The sequence below is a fragment of the Pelecanus crispus genome, chromosome 27 (genome assembly GCF_030463565.1).
Source record: "Pelecanus crispus isolate bPelCri1 chromosome 27, bPelCri1.pri, whole genome shotgun sequence".
NCBI lineage: Eukaryota > Metazoa > Chordata > Aves > Pelecaniformes > Pelecanidae > Pelecanus > Pelecanus crispus.
This window is the reverse complement of record NC_134669.1, coordinates 2,575,472-2,589,827: the sequence shown is the minus strand read 5'-3', so window position 1 is coordinate 2,589,827 and position 14,356 is coordinate 2,575,472. Positions and strand designations below refer to the sequence as shown.

The following is a 14,356-nucleotide window of genomic DNA, read 5'->3' as shown; positions in this document are numbered from 1 at the left end:
AGCCAGCTGCGCCCCAAGGCCATGTCCAGCACCCACCCAATGCTCAGTGGGACCCAGCACCATCTCCAGCACCCACCCCACGCTCAGAGGAGACCCAACGCCATGCCCAGCACCCACCCCATGACCAGATGGGACCCAACGCCATCTCCAGCACCCACCCCATGACCAGAGGAGACCCAACGCCATCTCCAGCACCCACCCCACGCCCAGAGGAGACCCAACGCCATCTCCAGCACCCACCCCACACCCAGAGGAGACCCAACGCCATCTCCAGCACCCACCCCATGACCAGAGAAGACCCAATGCCATCTCCAGCACCCACCCCACGCTCAGAGGAGACCCAACGCCATCTCCAGCACCCACCCCATGACCAGAGAAGACCCAATGCCATCTCCAGCACCCACCCCACGCTCAGAGGAGACCCAACGCCATGTCCATCGACCACCCCACGCCCAGAGGAGACCCAACGCCATCTCCAGCACCCACCCCATGCCCAGCGGAGACCCAACGCCATCTCCAGCACCCACCCCACGCTCAGAGGAGACCCAACGCCATCTCCAGCACCCACCCCACGCTCAGAGGAGACCCAACGCCATCTCCAGCACCCACCCCATAACCAGAGGAGACCCAACGCCATCTCCAGCACCCACCCCACGCCCAGAGGAGACCCAACGCCATCTCCAGCATCCACCCCATAACCAGAGGAGACCCAACGCCATCTCCAGCACCCACCCCATAACCAGAGGAGACCCAACACCATCTCCAGCACCCACCCCACGCCCAGAGGAGACCCAACGCCATCTCCAGCACCCACCCCACGCCCAGAGGAGACCCAACGCCATCTCCAGCACCCACCCCATGACCAGATGGGACCCAACACCATCTCAGCACCCATCCCATGCCCAGCAGAGACCCAGCACCATCTCCAGCACCCACCCCACGCCCAGAGGAGACCCAACGCCATCTCCAGCACCCACCCCATGACCAGATGGGACCCAACGCCATCTCCAGCACCCACCCCATAACCAGAGGAGACCCAACGCCATCTCCAGCACCCACCCCACGCCCAGAGGAGACCCAACGCCATCTCCAGCACCCACCCCGTGACCAGATGGGACCCAACTCCATCTCAGCACCCATCCCATGCCCAGCAGAGACCCAGCACCATCTCCAGCACCCACCCCACGCTCAGAGGAGACCCAACGCCATCTCCAGCACCCACCCCACACCCAGATGACCCCTCCCCCTCAGCCCCCCGCCCTGGGCCCTTACCGGCGGTGCCGGGCGGGCAGTTGCACTGGTAGGCGTCGATGCGGTCGATGCATTTGCCGCCGTTGCGGCAGGGGCTGCTGTGGCACTCGTCCAGCTGGAGCTCGCAGCGGTAGCCGGTGAAGCCGGGGGCGCAGGCGCAGGAGAAGCTGGCGATGCCGTCCAGGCAGGTGCCGTGGTGGCAGGGGTCCGGCGAGCAGTCGTCCACGTTGCGCTCGCAGAGGGGACCCTCGAAACCTATGGGGGGATGGGGGCGTGGGAGGGGGTGCTGGCGGGCACCCGTGGGTGAAGGGGGGGGCAACGCCGGGTGGGGACACTGTGGGTGGGCAATGCCGGGGGGCTGGGGACACACCATGGGTGCAAGATGGGCAATGCCAGGGGGTCAGGGACACGGTGGGTGCTGGGCAGGCAATGCCATGGGGCTGGGGACACCCATGGGTGCAGAGTGGGCAATGCCAGGGGGTCAGGGACACCCATGGGTGCAGAGTGGGCAATGCCAGGGGGTCAGGGACACCCATGGGTGCATGGTGGGCAATGCCACGAGGTCAGGGACACCCATGGGTGCAGAGTGGGCAATGCCAGGGGGTCAGGGACACGGTGGGTGCTGGGAAGGCAATGCCATGGGGCTGGGGACACCCATGGGTGCAGAGTGGGCAATGCCAGGGGGTCAGGGACACCCATGGGTGCATGGTGGGCAATGCCACGAGGTCAGGGACACCCATGGGTGCAGAGTGGGCAATGCCAGGGGGTCAGGGACACCCATGGGTGCAAGATGGGCAATGCCAGGGGGTCAGGGACACCCATGGGTGCAGAGTGGGCAATGCCAGGGGGTCAGGGACACCCATGGGTGCAGAGTGGGCAATGCCAGGGGGTCAGGGACACCCATGGGTGCATGGTGGGCAATGCCACGAGGTCAGGGACACCGTGGGTGCTGGGAAGGCAATGCCATGGGGCTGGGGACACCCATGGGTGCAGAGTGGGCAATGCCAGGAGGTCAGGGACACCCATGGGTGCAGAGTGGGCAATGCCATGGGGCTGGGGACACCCATGGGTGCAGAGTGGGCAATGCCAGGAGGTCAGGGACACCCATGGGTGCAAGATGAGCAATGCCATGGGGCTGAGGATACCCACGGGTGCAGGATAGGCAATGCTGGGGGTCTAGAGACACCCATGGGTGCAGGGTGGGCAATGCTGGGTTTCCATGGCCATCTCTGGGTGCAGGGTGGGCAATGCCAGGAGGTCAGGGACACCCATGGGTGCAGGATAGGCAATGCTGGGAGTCTAAAGACACCCATGGGTGCAGGGTGGCCAATGGCAGGAGGTCAGGGACACCCGTGGGTGCAGAGTGGGCAATGCCAGGTGGTCAAGGACACCCATGGGTGTTGGGTGGTCAATGCTGGGTTCCGTGCCCACCCACGGGTGCTGGGTGGTCAATGCTGGGTTCCGTGCCCACCCACGGGTGCTGGGTGGTCAATGCTGGGTTCCGTGCCCACCCACGGGTGCTGGGTGGTCAATGCTGGGTTCTGTGCCCACCCATGGGTGCTGGGTGGTCAATGCTGGGTTCCGTGCCCACCCACGGGTGCTGGGTGGTCAATGCTGGGTTCCATGCCCACCCACGGGTGCTGGGTGGTCAATGCTGGGTTCCGTGCCCACCCACGGGTGCTGGGTGGTCAATGCTGGGTTCCGTGCCCACCCATGGGTGTTGGGTGGTCAATGCTGGGTTCTGTGCCCACCCATGGGTGCTGGGTGGTCAATGCTGGGTTCCGTGCCCACCCACGGGTGTTGGGTGGTCAATGCTGGGTTCCGTGCCCACCCATGGGTGTTGGGTGGTCAATGCTGGGTTCCGTGCCCACCCATGGGTGTTGGGTGGTCAATGCTGGGTTCCGTGCCCACCCATGGGTGTTGGGTGGTCAATGCTGGGTTCCGTGCCCACCCACGGGTGCTGGGTGGTCAATGCTGGGTTCCGTGCCCACCCATGGGTGCCGGGGGGGGGGGGTCTCACCCTCGGCGCAGCGGCACTCGTAGCCGTTGGGGCGGTCGAGGCACTTGGCGCCGTTGCGGCAGGGGGTGCTGGCGCACTCATCCATGTCCGTCTGGCAGGTGGGGCCCGAGAAACCTGCGTGGGGAGCACCCATGGGTGGGGGTGGGCAGATGGGGTGGCCATCTGCACCCCCCAAAGGGCCACCCCACCCTGCAGCACCCTCCACTCCCAGAGGTGTGTGCGGGAGGGGGTGCCCATGGGGGGGGTGCCCGGGGGGGAGGGGTGCCCATGGGGGGGGGTGCCCATGGGGTGGGTGCCCGGGGGGGGGGGTTGCCCATGGTGGTGCCCATGGGGGGTGCCCAGGGGTGGGTGCCCGGGGGGGGTGTCCATGGGGGGGTGCCCGGCGGGGGGGGGGGGGTGCCCATGGTGGGGGGTGCCCAGGGGGGTTGCCCATGGGGTTGTCCAGGGGTGGGTGCCCATGGGGGGGGTGCCCGGGGGGGGGGGGGGGGGGGGTTGCCCATGGTAGTGCCCATGGGGGGGTGCCCAGGGGTGGGTGCCCATGGGGGGTGCCCGGGGGGGGTGCCCATGGGGGGTGCCCAGGGGGGTGCCCAGGGGTGGGTGCCCATGGGGGGATGCCCATGGGGGGGGGGGGGGGTGCCCATGGGGGGTGCCCAGGGGGGTGCCCAGGGGTGGGTGCCCATGGGGGGATGCCCATGGGGGGGGGGGGGGTGCCCATGGGGGGGGGGGGGGCGGGGGGTGCCCAGGGGTGGGTGCCCATGGGGGGGATGCCCATGGGGGGGGTGCTCACCAGGGGGGCAGGAGCAGGAGAAGCCGTTGACCAGGTCGTGGCAGCGGCCGCCGTTGGCGCAGGGGCCGCTCTGGCACTCGTCCACCTCCAGCTCGCAGAGGGGCCCGCTGAACCCTGCGCCCACCGGCACCCTCACCCGGTGCCCACCGGCACCCTCACCCCCACCCTGCACCCACCCTCACCCCCACCCTCATCCTCACCCTGCGCCCACCCTCACCCCCACCGGCACCCTCACCCTGCGCCCACCCTCACCCAGTGCCCACCGGCACCCTCACCCCCACCCTGCACCCACCCTCACCCCCACCGGCACCCTCACCCCCACCCTGCACCCACCCTCACCCCCACCGGCACCCTCACCCCCACCCTGCACCCACCCTCACCCCCACCCTCATCCTCACCCTGCGCCCACCCTCACCCCCACCGGCACCCTCACCCTGCGCCCACCCTCACCCAGTGCCCACCGGCACCCTCACCCTCACCCTGCGCCCACCCTCACCCTGAGCCCACCGGCACCCTCACCCCCACCCTGCACCCACCCTTACCCTCACCCTGCGCCCACCGGCAACCTCACCCCCACCCGGTGCCCACCGGCACCCTCACCCCCACCCTGCGCCCACCAGCACCCTCACCCTGTGCCTCACCTTCACCCATCCCAGGTCCTACAACCACACCAGCACCCACCCCAGGTCCCACCCCCATCCCAGCTCCCACCCCAGCTCCCACCCCAGCACCCATCCCAGCACTCACACCAGGTCCCACCACCACCCCAGCACCCACCCCAGCACCCATCCCAGCACCCATAATCACCCCAGGGGCCCACCCCAGCTCCCACCACCACCCCAGCACCCATCCCAGCACCCACCCAAGCACCCACCCCAGCACCCACCACCACCCCAGCACCCACCCCAGGTCCCATGATCACCCCAGCACCCATCCCAGCTCCCACACCAGGTCCCATAACACCAACACCCACCCCAGCTCCCACCCAGCTCCCACCCAGCACCCACCCCAGGTCCCATGATCACCCCAGTACCCATCCCAGCACCCACCCCAGCTCCCACCCCCACCCCAGCACCCATCCCAGCTCCCACACCAGGTCCCATAACACCAGCACCCACCCCAGCTCCCACCCAGCTCCCACCCAGCACCCATCCCAGGTCCCATAACACCAGCACCCATCCCAGCACCCACCCCAGCTCCCACCACCACCCCAGCTCCCACCCAGCTCCCACCCAGCACCCATCCCAGGTCCCATGATCACCCCAGCACCCACCCCAGCTCCCCCAACCACCCCAGCACCCACCCCAGGTCCCATAACACCAACACCCACCCCAGCTCCCACCCAGCTCCCACCCAACACCCATCCCAGGTCCCATAACACCAGCACCCATCCCAGCTCCCACCCCAGGTCCCATGATCACCCCAGCACCCACCCCAGCTCCCCCAACCACCCCAGCACCCACCCCAGCTCCCATAACACCAGCACCCACCCCAGCTCCCACAACCACCCCAGCACCCACCCCAGCACCCACCCCAGCACCCACCACCACCCCAGCACCCACCCCAGGTCCCATGATCACCCCAGCACCCATCCCAGCTCCCACACCAGGTCCCATAACACCAACACCCACCCCAGCTCCCACCCAGCTCCCACCCAGCTCCCACCCAGCACCCACCCCAGGTCCCATAACACCAGCACCCATCCCAGCACCCACCCCAGGTCCCATGATCACCCCAGTACCCATCCCAGCACCCACCCCAGCTCCCACCACCACCCCAGCACCCATCCCAGCTCCCACACCAGGTCCCATAACACCAACACCCACCCCAGCTCCCACCCAGCTCCCACCCAACACCCATCCCAGGTCCCATAACACCAGCACCCATCCCAGCTCCCACCCCAGGTCCCATGATCACCCCAGCACCCACCCCAGCTCCCCCAACCACCCCAGCACCCACCCCAGGTCCCATAACACCAGCACCCACCCCAGCTCCCACCCAGCTCCCACCCAGCACCCATCCCAGCTCCCACAACCACCCCAGCACCCATCCCAGCACCCACCCCAGGTCCCACCCAGCTCCCACCCAGCACCCACCCCAGGTCCCATGATCACCCCAGCACCCACCCCAGCTCCCACCCAGCACCCACCCCAGGTCCCATGATCACCCCAGCACCCACCCCAGCTCCCCCAACCACCCCAGCTCCCACCCCAGCTCCCACCACCACCCCAGCCCCCCCCCCCCGCCCCGCCCGGTCCCGCCTGCCCCGCCCCCAGCCCCACCCATGGGTGCTGGCCCCCACCGGCCATGCAGATGCAGGTGAAGCGCCCGATGCGGTCCAGGCAGGTGGCCTGGTTGCGGCAGGGGCCCGAGAGGCACTCGTTGACGTCGCTCTCGCAGCGCGGCCCCGCGTAGCCCCGCCCGCAGCGGCACGCGAAGGAGCCCTGCGTGTTCACGCAGCGCCCAAAGTGCTCGCAGGGGTTGGCGCCTTGGGGGGGGAGGGGGGAAGGGGTCAGCACCCATGGGTGCCCCCCGCCTCCCGCCGTGGGTGCTGCCGCTCTTGGGTCCGTCGCCATGGTTGTCACGCGCGGGGGTGCGCCCCTGCCTGCGCTCTCTGCCCCCGTACGCGTGCCGCCGCCGTCGTAAACTGGTGGCCCTCCCACCCATGGGTGCCCCCTCCCACCCATGGGTGCCCCCAACGCCCATGGGTGCCCCCAACGCCCATGGGTGCCCCTGCTCTTGGGTCCCCTGCCATGGGGATCACTCATGGAGGTGCGGGCCTGCCGGTGCTCTCTGCCCATGGATGACCCCACCACCATGAGCAGATGGCCCCACCACCACCCATGGGTGCCTGCCACCCATGGGTACCCCCCTCCCACCCATGGGTACCCCCCTCCCACCCATGGGTGCCCCCACTCTTGGGTCCCCCGCCATGGGGATCGCTCATGGAGTTGCGGGCCGGCCGGTGCTCTCTGCCCATGGATGGCCCCACCACCATGAATGGACGCCCCCCACCACCACCCATGGGTGCCACCCACCCATGGGTGACCCTCCCCACCCATGGGTGCCCCCAACGCCCATGGGTGCCCCCAACGCCCATGGGTCCCCCGCCATGGGGATCGCTCGTGGAGGTGCGGGCCTGCCAGTGCTCTCTGCCCATGGATGACCTCACCACCATGAACGGATGGCCCCACCATCACCCATGGGTGCCACCCACCCATGGCTGACTCCCCCAGACCCATGAGCGCCCCCAACGCCCATGGGTGCCCCCTGCTCTTGGGTCCCCTGCCACTGGGATCGCTCGTGGAGGTGCGGGCCTGCTGGTGCTCTCTGCCCATGGATGACCCCACCACCATGAGCAGATGGCCCCACCACCACCCATGGGTGGCTGCCACCCATGGGTACCCCCAACACCCATGGGTGCCCCCCGCTTTTGGGTCCCCTGCCATGGGGATCGCTCGTGGAGGTGAGGGCCTGCCGGTGCTCTCTGCCCATGGATGGCCCCCACCACCATGAATGGACGCCCCCACCACCACCCATGGGTGCCTCCCACCCATGGGTACCCCCAACACCCATGGGTGCCCCCTGCTCTTGGGTCCCCCGCCATGGGGATCGCTCATGGAGTTGCGGGCCGGCCGGTGCTCTCTGCCCCATGGATGGCCCCACCACCATGAATGGACGCCCCCCCCCCACCACCCATGGGTGCCACCCACCCATGGGTGACCCTCCCCACCCATAGGTGCCCCCCCGCACCCACCGATGGAGCACTCGTCGACGTCCTGGTCGCAGGCGCTGCCGGTGAAGCCGGGGGGGCAGGTGCAGATGGCGCGGCCGTTGACGGGGTTGGTGTCGCAGATGGCGTCGTCGTGGCACGGGTTGCTGACGCAGGCGTCGTCCAGGTGGCACAGCAGGCCTGGCACCCACCGGGGGCGTCAGGGCACCCATGGGTGCGTGACAACCCCCCCAGTGGGTCCCCACCCTATGTGGGGGCTACCCAACCCATGCCAAGGCTACTCCCATGGGTGCCCACTCCATGCTGGGGCCACCCAACCTCTGCCAAACCCACCCTAGGGTGCCCACCCTCTGCAAGGGTGCACAAGGGGTGATGGCCACCCCATGCTGGGGCCACCCAACCCATGCCAAGGCTACCCCCCATGGGTGCCCACCCCATGCTGGGCCACCCAACCCATGCCAAGGCTACCCCCCATGGGTGCCCACCCCATGCTGGTGCCACCCAAGCTCTGCCAAAGCCACCCCAGGGTGCCCACTCCATGCTGGGCCACCCAACCCATGCCAAGGCTACCCCCCATGGGTGCCCACCCCATGCTGGTGGCACCCAAGCTCTGCCAAAGCCACCCCAGGGTGCCCACTCCATGCTGGGGCCACCCAACCCATGCCAAGGCTACCCCCATGGGTGCCCACCCCATGCTGGTGGCACCCAAGCTCTGCCAAAGCCACCCCAGGGTGCCCACTCCATGCTGGGCCACCCAACCCATGCCAAGGCTACCCCCCATGGGTGCCCACCCCATGCTGGTGCCACCCAAGCTCTGCCAAAGCCACCCCAGGGTGCCCACTCCATGCTGGGGCCACCCAACCCATGCCAAGGCTACCCCCATGGGTGCCCACCCCATGCTGGTGCCACCCAAGCTCTGCCAAAGCCACTCCAGGGTGCCCACCCCACCCCAGGGTGCCCTTGGGGATGTCCACCCTGCAGCAAGGTGTCCTTGGAGGTGCCCACCCCATGCCAGGATGCACTTATGGGTGCTCAACCCATGCCAGGGTGCTCTTCGGGATGCCCACCCCATGCCGGGGTGCCCAGGGGGACTCCCACCCCTCACCAGGGTGGCCTTGGGGGTGCCCACCCCATACTAAGGTGCACGCGGGGGGGGGGTCCTATCCCACCCCAAGGTGCCCTTGGAGGTCCCCACCCCACGCCAGGGTGCACACGTGGTTCTCCTACCTTCACGCCAGGTTGCCCTATGAGGTCCCCACCCCACGGTACCCTCATGGGTGCCCCCCGCCCCGGCTCCTGACGCCCCCTCACCCGTCTTGCCCATGGGGCAGGCGCAGTAGAAGGAGGCGACGCGGTCGTGGCAGGTGGCCCCGTTGAAGCAGACGGTGGTGGCGCAGTCGTCGATGTTCTCGCTGCAGCTCTCGCCCGTCCAGCCGTTGACGCAGACGCAGGTGTGGCCACCCTGGCTGTTGAAGCAGGTGCCCCCGTTGTGGCAAGCGTTGGGTTGCAGCTGGCACTCGTCCACGTCCTCGCTGCAGAACTGGCCTGGGGACGGGGACAGGGACGGGGACGGGGTGGTGGGGTCAAGCAGGTCTTGGTGGGCAACCTGAGGAACCTTCTTGGCCATCACCTGAGACCATCTCAAGGGCCACCTCGGGCTGCGTTCCACTGATCGCCCTGAGGACCTCCTTGGTGACCACTTCAGGGACCACCTTGGTCACCAACCTCCCTGACCACCTTGGGGACCACCTCTAGGGCCATCACAGGGACCATCCTGGTCTGCACCTCACTGACCACCTTGGGGACCACCTCTAGGGCCACCTTGGGGACCACCTTGGGGACCACCTCTAGGGCCATCGCTGGGACCATCCTGGTCTGCACCTCACTGACCACCTTGGGGACCACCTCTAGGGCCACCTTGGGGACCACCTTGGGGACCACCTCTAGGGCCATCGCTGGGACCATCCTGGTCTGCACCTCACTGACCACCTTGGGGACCACCTCTAGGACCACCTTGGGGACCACCTTGGGGACCACCTCTAGGACCACCTTGGGGACCACCTTGGGGACCACCTCTAGGACCATCGCAGGGACCATCCTGGTCTGCACCTCACTGACCACCTTGGGGACCACCTTGGGGACCTCCTTAGGGACCAGCTCGGAGCCACCCAGGTCCCCACCCTGCTGACCACCTTTGGGACTGCCTCAGGGACTTCCTTGATGACACCTTGGTCACCACCCCCCTGGCCACCTTCGGGACCTGCTTGGGACTATCTGAGATGGTCACCACCGCAGTGACCACCTTGGGGACCCCCACGGTGATCAGCTCCAGGACCATCTCAGGGACCACCTTGGGCCAGACTCCGCTGACCACCTTGGGGACCTCCTTGGTGTCCACCTCAGTGCCCACCCTGGTCACCACCCTGGTGACTACTTCAGTCCCCACCTCAGTGACCACCCTGGTGCCCACTGCAATGACCACCTTGGTGCCCACCTTGATCCCCACCTCAGTGACCATCCTGGTCCCCACCCTGATGCCCACCTTGTGACCACCTCCATGACCACCTTGATGACCACATTGGTGACCACCTCCCTGCCCACCTCCATGCCCACCCTGGTGACCACCTCCATGCTCACCTCCGTGCCCACCCTGGTGGACCACCTCCATGCTCACCTCCATGCCCACCTTGATGCCCACCTGGTGACCACCTCCATGCCCACTTCGATGACCACCCTGGTGCCCACCTCCATGCCCAACTCCCTGCCCACCCCAACAACCACCCTGGTGACCACCTCCGTGCCTACCTTGATGACCACCCTGGTGCCCACCTTGGTCCCCACTTCAGTGACCATCCAGTCCCCACCTTGATGCCCACCTGGTGACCACCTCCGTGCCCACCTCGATGACCACCCTGGTGACCACCTCCCTGCCCATCTCGATGACCACCCTGGTGACCACCTCAGTGACCATCCTGATCCCCACCTCCGTGCCCACCTTGATGCCCACCCTGGTGGAACACCTCCATGCCCACCTTCATGCCCACCTCGATGACCACCCTGGTGACCACCTCCCTGCCCATCTCGATGACCACCCTGGTGACCACCTCAGTGACCATCCTGATCCCCACCTCCGTGCCCACCTTGATGCCCACCCTGGTGGAACACCTCCATGCCCACCTTCATGCCCACCTTGATGACCACCCTGGTCCCCACCTTGATGCCCACCTGGTGACCACCTCCCTGCCCACCTCGTTGATGACCCTGGTGACCACCTCCATGACCACCACCTCGATGCCCACCTGGTGACCACCTCCATGCCCACTTCGATGACCGCCCTGGTGCCCACCTCTGTGCCCACCTCAACGATCACCCTGGTGACCACCTCTGTGCCCACCTTGATGCCCACCCTGGTGACCACCTCCATGCCTACCTTGATGACCACCCTGGTGCCTACCTTGGTCCCCACTTCAGTGACCATCCAGTCCCCACCTTGATGCCCACCTGGTGACCACCTCCCTGCCCACCTCGATGCCCACCCTGGTGACCACCTCCATGCCCACCTCCCTGCCCACCTCGATGCCCACCCTGGTGACCACCTCCATGCCCACCTCCCTGCCCACCTCGATGCCCACCCTGGTGACCACCTCCATGACCACCTCCATGCCCACCTCCCTGCCCACCTTGGTGCCCACCCTGGTGACCACCTCCATGACCACGTCCATGCCGACCTCCATGCCCACCTCTGTGCCCACCTTGATGCCCACCCTGGTGACCACCTCCCTGCCCACCTTGATGCCCACCTAGTGACCACCTCCATACCCACCTTGATGCCCACTTGGTGACCACCTCCATGCCCACCTCGATGATGACCCTGGTGACCACCTCCATGCCCACCTAGATGCCCACCTAGTGACCACCTCCATACCCACCTTGATGCCCACTTGGTGACCACCTCCATGCCCACCTCCATGCCCACCTCAATGACCATCCTGGTGCCCACCTCCCTGCCCACCTTGATCCCACCTGGTGACCGCCTCCATGCCCACCTCAGTGACCACCCTGGTGCCCACCTTCATGCCCACCTTGATGCCTACCTCCCTGCCCACCCTGGTGCCCACCCCGGTGCCCACCCCGCTCCCCCTCCTGTTGCCCCCCGGTGCCCCCCGGTGCCCCCTACCCGTCCACTCGGGGGGGCACTGGCAGTTGTAGGTGTTGACCCCGTCCACGCAGGTGCCCCCGTGCAGACACTTGTGCCCGGGGCAGTCGTCCACGTTGGTCTCGCAGGTGGGACCCTCAAAGCCTTGGGGGCGCCGGGGGTCAGGGTGGGGCCAGGGACCCCCCCCCATGCCCGGGGACCCCGCCCCCCCCAAAGCCATCACCAGGGACCCCCAGAAATGCCAAGGGTGATGGGTGCCAAGGACCCCCCCCACATGCCAGGGACCCTCAGAGACCCCCACCCCTTTCCAGGGACCCCCCCAAGGACCCCCACCCCCTTCCAGGGACCCCCACCCATGCCAGGGACCCTCAGAGACCCCCACCCCCTTCCAGGGACCCCCACCCATGCCAGGGACCCTCAGAGACCCCCCACCCATGCCAGGGACCCCCCCCCCAAGGACCACCCCCCATAGCAGGGACCCTCAGAGACCCCCACCCCCTTCCAGGGACCCCCGGGGACCCCCACCCATGCCAGGGACTCTCAGAGACCCCCACCCACTTCCAGGGACCCCCCAGGGACCCCCACCCATGCCAGGGACCTCCCCCAAGGACCCCCCCAAGGACCCTCACCCATGCCAGGGACCCCCCCCCCCCCCAAGGACCCCCACCCACAGCAGGGGCGCTCAGAGACCCCCACCCCCCTTCCAGGGACCCCCACCCATGCCAGGGACCCTCAGAGACCCCCACCCCCTTCCAGGGACCCCCACCCATGCCAGGGACCCTCAGAGACCCCCCACCCCCTTCCAGGGACCCCCGGGGACCCCCACCCCCTTCCAGGGACCTCCCCCAAGGACCCCCCCAAGGACCCCCACCCATGCCAGGGACCCCCCCCCCAAGGACCCCCACCCACAGCAGGGGCGCTCAGAGACCCCCACCCCCTTCCAGGGACCCCCACCCATGCCAGGGACCCTCAGAGACCCCCACCCCCTTCCAGGGACGCCCACCCATGCCAGGGACCCTCAGAGACCCTGCACCCACTTCCAGGGACCCCCGGGGACCCCCACCCATGCCAGGGATCCCCCCCCCAAGACACCCCCCCCCCCCCCAGGGACCCTCAGAGACCCCCACCCACTTCCAGAGACCCCCCAGGGCCCCCCCCGCCCCCCCAGTCCCAAACACCCCCAGTAGGTGCCAGGGACCCCCAGGAGCCCCCCAGGCCCCCCCAGCAGCACCCATGGGTGCCGGCACCCACCGGGCAGGCAGGCGCAGTCGAAGGCCCCCTCCCCCAGCTGGCGGCAGGTGCCCCCGTTCAGGCAGGGGGAGGGGGTGCAGGGGGCGGAGGGGGGGGTCGCCGGGGGGGGGCAGTCGGGACCTGGGGGGGGGGTTGGGTGCTGCTGAGAGGGGGCTGAGGGGTTTGGGCACCCCCGGGGGGGCACCCATGGGTGCTCACCAGCACCCTCATCACCCTCACGGGACCCCCGCCCCCGCACCCCATGGGACCCCTCCTGCACCCCCTCACCCCATGGCCCCCACCCAATGGGGACCCCCCCCCACCCATGGGACCCCCACCCAATGGGAACCCCCCCCTTACCCCATGGACCCCCCTCACCCAATGGGGACCCCCCCCCCCCACCCACTCATGGGACCCCCTCCCAGCCTCACCCCATGAGACCCCACCCCACCCATGGGACCCCCACACCCGCATGAGACCCCCACCCCATAGGACTCCCTTGAGACCCCACCCCCATCCATGGGACCCCCCCCATGGCACCCCCTTGGGACCCCCCCCACCCATGGGACCCTCCCCATGGGACCCCCTTGGGACCCCCCCACCCATGGGACACCCCCCCCACCCGCATAAGACCCCACCCCCACCCCACAGGACCCCATGGGCCCCCCCCCCACCCACGGGACCCCCCCCGCGCCCCACTCACGGCGGGTGCCCGGGGGGCAGCGGCAGCGCTGGGTGCCCGGGCAGGGCGCCCCGGGGGGGCAGGGCGGGGGGGTGCAGGGGTCCCGCAGCTCGCAGCGCTCCCCCAGCACCCCCGGCTGGCACCTGCGGACAGCACCCATGGAGCCCCCGGCACCACGGGGGGCACCGGGGACCCCCCAGCACCCATGGGAGCCCCCCAGCACCCATGGAGCCCCCGGCACCACGGGGGGCACCGGGGACCCCCCAGCACCCATGGGAGCCCCCCAGCACCCATGGAGCCCCCGGCACCACGGGGGGCACTGGGGACCCCCCAGCACCCATGGGAGCCCCCCAACACCCATGGAGCCCCCCAACACCCATGGGAGCCCCCGGCACCATGGGGGGCACCGGGGACCCCCCAGCACCCATGGGAGCCCCCCAGCACCCATGGAGCCCCCGGCACCACGGGGGGCACCGGGGACCCCCCAGCACCCATGG

The 14,356-nt window shown here is 68.9% G+C and overlaps 1 protein-coding gene across 1 annotated transcript in view; it reads right to left on the bottom strand.

Annotated features, from left to right (window-relative positions):
* Window positions 1-14,019, bottom strand: part of NOTCH3 (notch receptor 3) — a gene marked incomplete at its 3' end in the record, with an annotated part of 36,335 nt that extends 22,316 nt beyond the window's left edge. The window contains 9 exon segments of the mRNA XM_075725143.1: window positions 1,273-1,506; window positions 3,272-3,385; window positions 4,059-4,172; window positions 6,361-6,546; window positions 7,816-7,971; window positions 9,103-9,336; window positions 11,969-12,091; window positions 13,199-13,318; window positions 13,881-14,019. Coding sequence (XP_075581258.1) covers window positions 1,273-1,506; window positions 3,272-3,385; window positions 4,059-4,172; window positions 6,361-6,546; window positions 7,816-7,971; window positions 9,103-9,336; window positions 11,969-12,091; window positions 13,199-13,318; window positions 13,881-14,019 — 1,420 coding nt within the window.
* Between the last annotated feature and the right edge of the window lie 337 nt (window positions 14,020-14,356).